The 13027-nt window shown below is 37.2% G+C and overlaps 1 protein-coding gene across 12 annotated transcripts in view; it reads left to right on the top strand.

The window, feature by feature from the left end:
• Window positions 1-13027, top strand: part of LOC110467055 (multiple C2 and transmembrane domain-containing protein 1-like) — a 220571-nt gene that overhangs the window by 135618 nt on the left and 71926 nt on the right. For 4 of the 12 annotated variants that reach the window (XM_021523931.1, XM_021523930.1, XM_021523926.1 and 1 more), the window contains exon 1: window positions 8820-11342. The exons of 6 other annotated variants lie outside the window; for them this stretch is intronic. In XM_021523931.1, coding sequence (XP_021379606.1) covers window positions 10539-11342 — 804 coding nt within the window. In that variant the 5' untranslated portion in view covers window positions 8820-10538. Of the gene's footprint in view, window positions 1-8818; window positions 11343-13027 lie in introns of those variants that run through there. 2 more of the 12 variants (XM_021523928.1, XM_021523925.1) reach the window with 1 other exon arrangement.

Here is a 13027-nt window from a genome sequence, read left to right as displayed (position 1 = left end):
AAAGGATACAGAAAAATGACCACTATTCACAACATATTCAGGCATTTATTGACAGTTTACATTAGTTCTTATAATCTATCTTGTTTTTTTCTGTTGCAAAGGCTGAAATTGAAATGTTTTCTAGATATAAAACCTGACAGAAAGATTTAGACGTAGAGTTTTTGGCCGACAGAATGACGGAACAAACTTGTCAGCCATTGTTTTTAAATTTCTGTACTTCATGCACGTTAAGAATAGACTGGCTTTTATAAAAGAGATGAATTTATGAACTCTCATTGTTCTCGGGTAGTGGTGCCATGAAAATCTTTTTTGAGTTATGAAGATAATCGTTTTACCTTTGTATATAAGATATGACACACATGTGATACCAAGGGAATGTACTTTGTCAGTAGAGAAACAACACCTAGTGAGACAAGGCAACATGGAGACACAAAACACAGCCTTTTATAACTGTCTCCTGCCAAATAAAATGATACCCGTTTTATATTTATCATTTAATCATAGTAGCTTATAATGTCTTCGAACTATAAAGCTTGGACAAATGTTATACATTCTTCTAACACTGCATGGTCTGTTGTTTCAGGGCCTTAATGATTACATTATTGTTTTAAAGGTACCTGATGATTTTTGTATGCATGTATGTATGTGAATTTTCTAGATGACCCAGCCCCTTCCCCATGTTGTTGAAAGTAGACAACTTAGCCTATGGACCGTGTGAAAGCTTAAACAGGACCATTGTGAGTTGTTAGTCCTGTTGTAGATCCTCAGGTTCTCTATGACACGACTTACGAAATTTTATAATTCCTTTGTATAATGTGAGAGATTGAGTGGAAATATCCAACAATTAGAGTACATTTTTGTAGCTGCAGAAATTCAGTCCATCCCAGCCATGATTCATATTTATATATATACCTATACAAAGGGAGATAACTACAGTTGCCTTGGCTGTTTATCCAGATCAATCATGTTCCAATGTTAGCTGACGTATCCAGTGTAGACTGGTACTAGTAAATCAGTAGACAGACTTACATAGAAAGGTATTTATAATGGTACATGTGTTTGGTCCCCATGCCACGCACCACATGGTATATATATATATATATAGATTATACTTTGGGGTATTTCATACTTAACAGATTTTATGTAGCTAATACCTTTATACAGATAACAGACATGACACATCAAAATGTTATCTTTCACTATATTTTGAAAAGAATCTCAAACCAGCTGTTAACACAGCCTGTCTAATTTGGAAAGAATTTCAAACTCCTGCTTAAAAAAGCATATTAAGGTGCTGGATTTCTGTTTTATTTAAAACATTAACTTACAAAAAATAATTATAGCTAAGTATATGTACAGGTATGTGTTGTGATGTGTGAAAAAGGGGGAAATCATTAGCCTGTGTATTTGTAAGGATAAGACTACAAATCCTCGGCAACTTTCAAAACCAATCTCAAATCTCATCATGTCAATATGAATCGCTCACATAGCACACTGGTATTTTATAAGTAAACGGATGATGGTTTACTGTGACGGGCTGTGACGAGACGGACTTCTCTGTTCTGTTATTATAGATGATTGATGGATATTTGTGTGTGTTATTTTGCAGTAAAATTCTCACACATTCTAGATAGCGTAATTTACACTTCTTCAAAGTCTAATCTAAAACTTTTGTCATCCAGACAAAGTATTTTGACCAATGGTCATTTTGTCATGTAAGTTTGTTCAATGGTCAGCTGTGACCTACCGTTCCTTCCTAATTCATGTACAATTTCTAGGGATTACCTTCATCATATTCTGTCCTAAAGGCTACAGTGGTCTAGTAGTGAGCTACATTTTCACCCTAATGTATACAATTTTCACGAGTGACCTATATTTCTTCATTGATGGATACATTGATCACTGTGACCTACTTTTTGATATATTGATCAGCGTGATCTACATTGCCATATATTGGTCAGTGCTACCTATATTTCAGTTCATTGGTCAGTATGACCTATATTTCAATATATTGGAAAGTGTGACCTACATTGCAATATATTGGTCAGTGTGACCTACATTTCAATATATAGGTCAGTGTGACTTAAATTTCCTTACATTGGTCAGTGCGACCTACATTTCAATACAAAGGTCAGTGTGACCTACATTTCAATGCAGAGATCAGTGTGACCTATATTGCAATATATGGCCAGAGTGTCCTACATTTCTGTACATGGTAAGGTTGACAAACTTTTCAATACGTTGGCCAGTTTGTTTTATGAATTACTACCAGAGGTTCACATTGGTTCAGACCTGATGTGACCTGCAGTCATATTGATTGGTCAATATCATCTATATTCCTGTTAATGTCACACTCTGTCAATATATAAAGGCATCTCTGAAATAAAAATGCCTCAAAATTATTGTTTGTTGGAGGAAGGAAAGAGGAAGAAAAATATTGACAGGTTATTGTGTGTTTGAGGAAGGAAAGGTGAAACAAAGGGATTGGCACATGACTGTGTTTTGAGGAAGGAAGGAGGAACACATATGTGGAAACTGAGGTTACTCAGTTATACTTCAAATGCTGGGTCAATTGTCATATGGATTTCTACCAAAGACTTCATTATGGAGGATGTTACTTTATGTGTGAAAATGGTAATTCACTATCATGGCAAGAACTTTGTTGTTCACAGGACTCTTTTTTTATAACCGGTGTCCTTTCTAGGCAAGAGATTCTACAGGATCGGTGTCCTTTCTAGGCAAGAGATTTTACAGGATAGGTGGCCATTCTAGGCAAGAGATTCTACAGGATAGGTGGCCTTTCTAGGCAAGAAATTCTACAGGATAGGTGGCCTTTCTAGGCAAGATTTCAAGAGCAAGAGTCGGAACAAGTGGTATTTTAATGTAGAATAAAATTCAGGACTTTTATTTCAAAATGATAAGTAGTTTTTCTCTTAAGATAAATGGTCTTTCTAAGCAAGATTTCTAGAGCAAGAGTCAGAACAAGTGGTATTTCAATATAGAATAAAATTCAGGCCATTTCTTTCAAAATGATAAGTAGTTTTTCTCTTAAGATAAATGGTCTTTCTAGGTAAGAGATCTATCAGAACAAGTGACATTTCTTTGCGGGAGATATCTTGGGCTAAGTGGCCTTTCTTGGAAAGATATTTTTCAGAACAAGTGGCCTTTCCTTGATAGATATACTTCAGAACAAGTGGCCTTTCCTGGAAAGATATCCTTCAGAACAAGTGGCCTTTCTGTGTACTGGTGTTCTCTCACCGGATAGATTGGTCTTTCTAGACAAGGTATTTCTTGAATCAGGTAGTTGTTTTGGGAAGGGACCTCTCAAGGCGCAGTTTGATAACTTGGTATTTTATGATCAGGTTATCACTGAGGACTTGATCTTTCTTAGCAGATGATAATTGGATAGATGGTCTTTCTAAGATTGCGATCTCCTTCGAAGTAGGTTATTTAAGGAAATCTTTGAAGGAAAGTGGTCCCTGAGGACAGGTTAGGGTTATATTTTTGGACCGATTGCCTCTAACATTTAATTATTTCTGCACTTTCATTGACGTCAAGACAGATGGATGTTCCCGGACAGGTACCTAGGACGATTTTATTCCTGTTATTTTTCCTGGGGCTTTCTTAGAAATGTGATCAGTAACATTTGCTGATGTTTTGTATGTTTAGGATTTCCAGTCGACAGTGTGTAGAACCACAGTTGAATTGCTGTGCATGTTTACATCAATGTACAAACTCCTGGATATGTCTGAAACAGATCTATTAACACAAAGGATATAATTCTGTAGTAGACAATCTTTTCTCTGGTTCACTGTTGTGTGATAGCTAGGTGGTCGTACAGAACCCGCATACAGGTATATGGCTGTTCCATTGTGTATTTTATATGACTTAGATGATAATATTTCCTCTGATGATACACAATGGAACAGCCATATACCTGTATGCGGGTATATGGCTGTTCCATTGTGTATATTATATGACTTAGATGATATTATTTCCTCTGATGATATGCTTTTCCATTGTGTATTTTATATGTCTTAGACGATAATATTTCCTCTGATGATATGCTGTTCCATTGTGTATTTTTTGAAAACAATGCAGAATATCGTAATCTTCACTCACTCTAGCACCAAAAGTAGAATGTTTGTCCCTCAGGTCTATTTGTACACCTTGGTCCGTATTCATGAAGCCGTGCCAATGCTCAAACATACGGTTTTGTGCTCGAGCCTAACGTCTTGTTCTGGCTATAAATTAATAATAAAATCTTATTTTGTCAATGATTTGGAAAAGAATTGAAGAGACTTAAAGCCAAAACCTGTTTTCAATATTAACATTTTATTCTTTGATCTTTTGATATGATTTAAGTGAGTTACAAGAAAGCTGGTTTAAGCACATAGTCCATGCTTGAGCATGAGAACGGTTTCACGAGTACCGGCCCTGATCGTAAGACATGCACCTGTAAATTTAAAGAAGCCATTATTTTGCAATACACATATGGCATCTGATTGTTGTCCACAAAAAATTACACATAAAACTTACCAATGATGGTATAGTGTGATGGGACAGTGTTTAAAAGTTCATAGTAGAAAAAAATACCAAAAAGAATAAAGAGTAAACATTTACTAGAACTTGAACCCTTTCACCCCTATGTAACTTTAATAAATAAACTCCACTGTAAGATGATCTGGATGAGTTCATAATTGTCTATTAGTGTTAAAGGGTTAAACATTAGAGGTGTCTCAAGCTCCATAAAGTCTAGCATAAAAAGAATAAGAAATGTATTGTAATATGTGTTATATCGTTGAGTAAGTGTATTGTCCCTAATACTTTATCAGCTATGACAGTCTGCGACCTTATTGGCTCCACCTGCAAAGGTTTGGCTCCTCTCTGTCTATTCCGTACTGTTATATTCATGAATAAACTTCTTGTTCCCAGACTGATGTCTCCGGCATAGCTACAGATTCAATTTGAGACCCCTCATGTGATCAGAGTGATGCTGATCTGAGAACAATGTTTCCATTGAGGCTTAATTATATGCGTGACACGTATATATAGCTTGGGGACATTTCGTAGGCTGCATGGGGGGTAGGGATGGGGTATACTCTCCGACCTTATCAAGTATTTCTCCGCCAAAACAAGTAACACATAGGTAGATTTGATTTTGCCGAATTAACACGTACCTTGCAGGAATATTGGCGCTATGGGTGAGACAATACAAGGGTGATCTCATTAGTGACTGTGCTAATCGCATTAGTGACTGTGCTAACCTCATTAGCGATTTTGCTAGCCTCATTAGCAAACAGTGCAAATCTCATTAGTAACTGAGCAATATCATTAATAATACTTGCTTTGTTTTGTGCTTTTTACAGGTCGGTGTACAGTTCAAAGTGTGGTATATACATTTAAGCATGGTTATAACAGCTCACTTTGTACTTGTTTCCGCAAAACATCTAAAGGAGGTTTTTCTGCTATTGATGTTAAATGTTTGTATTATCACCTGCTTGGATTAAGGATTGATTAACTACAGTATATATAAGCCTTCATTAGGTCATTGATCTATCAAGTTGAATATAAGTTGGTGATATTTTTATAATTGAACATATAATACTGTATTATTTATATGTGTCCTGGAATTCAAAATAATCAATCACAACCATTTGTGCCATATTTACATCTTTTGACGCCTTTTAACATATTTAGCTTTTGTTTGATAATTACTTCTTTTTGTGAAATTTTATTTTAATAGTGTTTTGGCACTTAATGCTAAAATTGTCAATGGGCTGTTTAACAATACCAAACCAAAACAATACATTACCAATCTTCCAAGTGAACCCCCAAACCTCAACCCCAGACCCCGTAAAGTCAGGTTACCTTCCGACATTTACAAGGAGCCCCATAATGAGTAGTCTGATAGCGGTCTGCCATGCACGCCCCTCACCTGTACCGTCTTACTAATAGTGTGTACATGCACAGGAGGGCAATAACGATTTTATTGTGTAAATTTGTGAACATGCGTAGCCCCTTTAGGGGGTTAGTTAGGGTCCACATGACAGTTTGTGGGTGTTCTGGACAGCATCATGCACTGCATGGAGTGGCAAACACATTAAAAGGAATCTTTATCATTAAAAATCAGCAAAACTTGCAATATTGGACAGGGCTATTGCCTTGAGATAGGCCCTTGGAGGCCATTTCTGGTAACCAGCTTGCATATCAATGAGTGTAAGGAAACTTTTATTGCCAAAAGAGTGAAATTTACATTGTTAAACATAAACAGACTGAGCTATTTACATTGTTAAACATAAACAGACTGAGCTATTTACATTGTTAAACAAAGACAGACTGAGCTTTAGTCAGTAATATCTTTATCTACCTTCAGCCGATGCCTCAGAATTATCTTCAGATTTGGTTATAACTGGTACACAATTGTTCCTTTAACCTTACATTTGTGTCATACATTGAACACTTGGTTAGTTGTTACTTTCAATTTTCAAAAGCATAGAAATTCAGGTGTCCTCTGGTAATTCTGCTTTCTTACATAATAGCTAGTATTCAGAGTTATCAAGGTATTTCTCCTTGACTCATGTAATGGTGTTCAGTTGTCATGGTGATTCTGCCTTCTTCCATAATGGTGTTCAGTTGTTATGGTATTTATGTCTTCTCACATAATAGTGTTCAATTGTCTTAGTAATTTTGCCTTTTCACATGATATTGTTCAGTTGTCATGTTATGCTACTTTATAATTCACATGATGGTGTTGAGTTGTCATTGTAATTCTGCCATTTCTCATAATTTTCCCCACTCATATAATGATGATCAGTTGTCATGGTGATTTTGCAAATTAAATTCTCTTGTGTAGTTGTCATAACATTCCTATAATCATGTGGTAGTAGGCAATTGTCTTTGTTAAATTCCTCACAATTTGTCCTGATTTCTCTGCCTAAACACATGACAGTGTTTTGCTTCCTTTTTGCTTCCCTTTTAAGTTTAAAGTGTATGTATAGTTGTCATATAGTTATATACGATTGTCATAGTCAGTTGTTGATGTAGCTGTGTAGTTGTCATATAGTTATATATCAGTTGTCATAGTCAGATGTTGATGTAGCTGTGTAGTTGTCATATAGTTATATATCAGTTGTCGTAGTCAGATATTGATGTTGCTGTGTAGTTGTCATATAGATATATATCAGTTGTCAAAGTCAGATGTTGATTTAGCTGTGTAGTTGTCATATAGATATATATCAGTTGTCAAAGTCAGATGTTGATGTAGCTGTATAGTTGTCATAGTAATATATCGGTTGTCATAGTCAGATATTGATGTAGCTGTGTGGTTGTCATATAGATATATAGCAGTTGTCAAAGTCAGATGTTGATGTAGCTGTGTAGCTGTCATATAGTTATATATCAGTTGTCAAAGTCAGATGTTGATGTAGCTGTATAGTTGTCATAGTAATATATCAGTTGTCAAAGTCAGATGTTGATGTAGCTGTATAGTTGTCATAGTAATATATCGGTTGTCATAGTCAGATATTGATGTAGCTGTGTAGTTGTCATATAGATATATAGCAGTTGTCGTAGTCAGATATTGATGTAGCTGTGTAGTTGTCATATAGATATATAGCAGTTGTCGTAGTCAGATATTGATGTAGCTGTGTAGTTGTCATATAGATATATAGCAGTTGTCGTAGTCAGATATTGATGTAGCTGTGTAGTTGTCATATAGATATATAGCAGTTGTCGTAGTCAGATATTGATGTAGCTGTGTAGTTGTCATATAGATATATAGCAGTTGTCGTAGTCAGATATTGATGTAGCTGTGTAGTTGTCATATAGATATATAGCAGTTGTCGTAGTCAGATATTGATGTAGCTGTGTAGTTGTCATATAGATATATAGCAGTTGTCGTAGTCAGATATTGATGTAGCTGTGTAGTTGTCATATAGATATATAGCAGTTGTCATAGTCAGATATTGATGTAGCTGTGTAGTTGTCATATAGTTATATAGCAGTTGTTGTAGTCAGATATTGATGTAGCTGTGTAGTTGTCATATAGTTATATATCAGTTGTCAAAGTCAGATGTTGATGTAGCTGTGTAGTTGTCATATTGTTATATATCATTGTCATAGTCAGATATTGATGTAGCTGTGTAGTTGTCATATAGTTATATAGCAGTTGTTGTAGTCAGATATTGATGTAGCTGTATAGTTGTCATAGTAATATATCAGTTGTCAAAGTCAGATGTTGATGTAGCTGTGTAGTTGTCATATAGATATATAGCAGTTGTCAAAGTCAGATGTTGATGTAAATGTATAGTTGTCATAGTAATATATCAGTTGTCAAAGTCAGATGTTGATGTAGCTGTTGTCCCTTTAAGTCATTCTAATCTGATTGTTTTCTGTCGTTGTCATTAAACGTTGTATTATGTAAGGATGAAAACTGTACTGAAATGCCACAAAATGTTAATAGATATATTTCTTCGTAAAACATGTCACCTATTAGTTACAATCCCCTAGATAACAGTTAATCGAAACTCCAATAAATCAAAATACCTACTACATCTTCATACATTGTCACCATGTATAGTTTATGTGGGTGTTTTAGAAAGGGTCACATAGCTCTGTGACGAGTGTAGGCTATATTTGGATACCTGTTGATGTTATCATTGTTACCTTTCAAAACATGCCTTATAAAGTGTTAAATATTGTCACAGAGGATCGTCCTTCAGCTACATCAACATTTGTTGATCTTTTCTAAAACAAAACAATGAGCTTCATCCTGATTGCTGTATAATCTGACAATGTGTTTTATAAATAATTAAATAATGTATTGGATCAACCTGTCCCAGGAGAAAGTTATAGTGAAGGACATCCATTAGCAGTTTATAGAACGTATGGATGACAGGTTTGGCTCGGGGGTCTTATGAACTGTGTCTAGAAAGTTTATAAAAAGCAAATCATTTCTAATCATGTCTCATACACAAGTATCCATATACCCTACGGGGACGTGAGTCTGTCCTGAACGTGACTGGCGGATGGTGGAGCAGGTTATTGATGTGGTACAAGGGGGGAGCCGTTATACTTAGCCTCCTCGGATCAGGCTACACTCTGGACATTAACACGTTATAGGTCGGATACAAGGGAAAATGATTATATGTCTCTTTGTAACTACCATCTTGATTATTGATCTAGCTACGAATTCAACCAACAAAGATGAACAAAAGGCTCTGTATAAACAAATTTTGCCAGAGATTTATGCTGGACAGTATCGGCTCCGATGATTTACCTGAACAAGTTAACAGTTACAGAATGGCAATGTTTTTGTTGTGACTGTGTGACACGGTGTATGCTGTGGTTTCTGATGAATTCTGCTTCATTGTTAATCGACTGGATCTGTGTACGGCATAAAAGATTCACTCCAGCGAGTTGGAAGTATTAGAATGGAGTAGCAGGGATGTAACGGTGGATCAGAGGATATATGTATGGAGTGTGCTTTTCCGACACCAGACCGTGGATCGGAGGATATGTATGGGGCGTGCTATTCCGACACCAGACCGTGGATCAGAGGATATGTATGGGGTGCTGTGCTATTCCGACACCAGACCACAACCGTTTAACTTTGACTGGATGTAACTTATGGAGGAGAGAATGCTTCCTGAAGAGGCTGTGGCATTGATTGGGCCCCCTGTCCATGTGTACCATACAGGATATTACAGAACACCAGCTTTATACTGGTCCCGTGGAATAGCACACATCATATACCACTAGGCCGTTACACCAGAGAGGATGCTCATGTCATACTGCAAAACTTATTTAACACCATAAAACATGGATATGTACTTTAAGATAATACTCTGAAGGGGTTGACATCACTCTCTATTCCTTATATATTACGGTACCGTATACATTTATCTTCTGTGGTGTTAAAGTTTTGGAAACATCGGATTCACAGTATTGATTTTACTTACAATTTTGTGAATACTGTACATAAATGTTTTGTTTTTTTTGATTGTTGAGGATTTTCATTGGTGTTACACTTCGGGAGTAAACTTGGATTTTGCCATTTACAACATTCCATAGATTTCTCCAAATCTGCCTTACCTCTGTAACAATCCTTCTCTGTGAGCTTACTGCAGTGATATAACGGGAAAATGTGATGTCACATAAAAAAAAGAGTGGTCCTCGTCAACCTTACATTGCCTCGGGTTATAAAGCTGTGTGCATACTAATCCATACCTATCAAGATAATGAAATTCCACGCCAGTAAATTCTCCGGATTTCCAATTACTGTAAGTAGTTAGTGGTCGTATGATGAAGGTGCAATGGAAGCCTCCAACTGTAAGACAGTGACGATGAGCCGAGTCAGACATGTACTTAACACAACCAACACTACAGAACTGTTTGTTTACTGCCTTCCTATAGCCTTACAACAACACACCTAGCTCAATTGTGCTGAGGAATGCCATTCACCAGCATGTCTTAACTGTGGTCACTGTGTTAATGTGTGTGTGTGTGACACAGTCGTACAAGGAAACACAGACAGGATGCCAGGAAAACGGGTCCCAACCTCTTCTAGCACAGCTCCGTATAACAATCAGCCCATGACTTCCTGTACGGTAGCTGAGGTGGGAAGCCTCGAGTCGGCTCCTGGCTCTGAGATAACAGACGACGTGAGAAGCTATTCGCCTAATCTGTCTCCGGGTCAGTCACCTGGACAGTCACCTGGGGCATCCCCAGACCACCGGTCATTATCATCTACCCAAGGTGTGTACCTGACCAGCACCCCCATTATGTCCACTTCATCTTCTGACGGGGAACCTATTCTGTCGTCTGCTTCAGCCATCATGTCACGCCATGAGAAAAAGAAAAAAAAATGGTACAGACGACTCGGACAGCAGGTGAAGAAGTCGTTGGGTTCTAAAAGTGATTTAGTTACAAGACAGATGAGTAGGTCAGAGGAAGAATTGATCATTGTGTCTGGTCAATCAGTGAGAATGACCTCGTCATCTTATAACTTTGGCCATGCTAATTCTATGGTAAACCTGACACAGACAGTACCCGATGCAAAAGAGTACCGGCGTACAACTCTACACGAACTTCCCATGGATAGGTGTGCGTCGGACCAGTGCCTCTTAGGGGGAGGGGTCGTACCCCTTGAGACACAAAGTCTCCCCACCATGAGTCCAAAACGTTTCCATCAACTACAAGGTCAGAGTGACTTGTCTCTGTCCACTCTGGACTCAGACCAATCGGACATTGATAGTCGGTCAGATACCCTTGATGATGATTCGGCTATTAGTGTCACCAGCAGGATTATTTACTCACTAGAGGAAAAGTCAGATTTTCAGGTACAGTATATATATGTGGCAGGTTTTAATTGTATATATAGGATTAAGGTCGCCTTCTAGCTTTGAGCTAGAGGGAATTTCCCTTTGGCTCAGTGGTAGAGCGTCCGACTAGGAACCTGGAGATCGAGGGTTCAATCCCCAATGGAAGCACACTATTCTGTTTCTTGTTACATATTTAGACAGTGTGTATATAAGGGTACAGACTCGCTATGTGAGATAAAAGAAAAAACAAGGTAGGAGAGACCAACCCTGCATTGTATACCTGATTGCCAGGATATATAAAGGCCAGGGTTTTTATGTAACTGTAAAATAATCACACATTTTGGAACCTTATATTTAATCATTCTAACCAGTGATTTGGCTAAACTATTCCTTTACATATTCTGGGAGACTCCCTATTTTGGACTCTTGAAATAAGTATTTTCACCCAATGAATTTGCTGAACTATTCTTACATTCCAATTTCTTAAGATTTTATCTGATATAACAACTCAAAATATGTCATTTTAGAGGGTTGTATGGTCCCTAGGGTGTACATACACACATTTTATTTATGTTTGAATTTTGAGCATGCAGAATCTCCCCGATGGAAATTTCAAAAGGTTAATTGGCAAGTATAAATATCATTATATCTGAGGCTTGACCATTTTATACTGTTTAAAAGGTATATTTTATTTTATTTGATCATGGGAAATTTTAGGAGATAATCTAGTGTTTTCACATTATATTACATTACCATGTGTACCATGAATTATAGGCTTCTATTATTATTTTAAAAAATTTGAGTCTGACAGTTGGTACCATGAGTGTTGGTCCTCTGGTAATTTTAATTTCGAGTGCGATTTTACCATGCGTAAGTTTGGTGACAGTTTGTGTGTGCATGTAAGAATGTATGATGTGTCAGTTTTTGGTGACTTTTTTTGTCAATATATCCAGTTTACAATAGGACAAAAAAAATCATTGTTCATTATTAATCTGTAATCGCATTAGAGCCAGCTCCATATCCTGCTTTCTACCGCTCTGTAGGTTATCAGATACACCAGGCTAATACTCGACAACAAACATTGTCAGTCCACTTCCTGAGATCAGTAAAAAATTAAAACCCGTTCAAATTTTAATTTTATTTCATATTTCAGATCAATATCAAAATAAAAGTTGACAGGCAAGCACTAAAACAGACTTTTTACTTCACCAAATTTAGAGCAACTTTCATAGGAAATAATGTTTTTTATGTCATTGACAACTAAGATAGGAGTTAAGTCTACAACTGTTTTATGTTCCTCGAGGCTGTTGGTTTGATGTCCTGACCAACATAATTCATGACCTTATTAGTGACAATGGTGACAGACAAAAGCTCACCAATGCTGTAATGTACAGTGTGTCTTGACAAAGACTTTAAACAGTTAAACATGTCATTATTCAAATATTGAATGTAGGAACTCAAGTGAACGGAGTGCCACAGCTTTGTGCTGCTATTCTGATATGTTGGTCAGATCCTGTTGGGAAGCCCTACCCCTCACCCCCACCCTCCTATTCCAACCCAACCTCTACCCCTCACCCCCACCCTCCTATTCCAACCCCACCTCTACCCCTCACCCCAACCCTCCTACTCCAACCCCACCTCTACCCCTCACCCCAACCCTCCTACTCCAACCCCACCTCTACCCCTCACCCCAACCGTCCTAC

This window comes from Mizuhopecten yessoensis, unplaced genomic scaffold (genome assembly GCF_002113885.1).
Source record: "Mizuhopecten yessoensis strain PY_sf001 unplaced genomic scaffold, ASM211388v2 scaffold11155, whole genome shotgun sequence".
Taxonomy (NCBI): Eukaryota; Metazoa; Mollusca; class Bivalvia; order Pectinida; family Pectinidae; genus Mizuhopecten; species Mizuhopecten yessoensis.
Note: the sequence above shows the minus strand (reverse complement) of the source record. Positions and strands in the feature narration are given on the sequence as shown.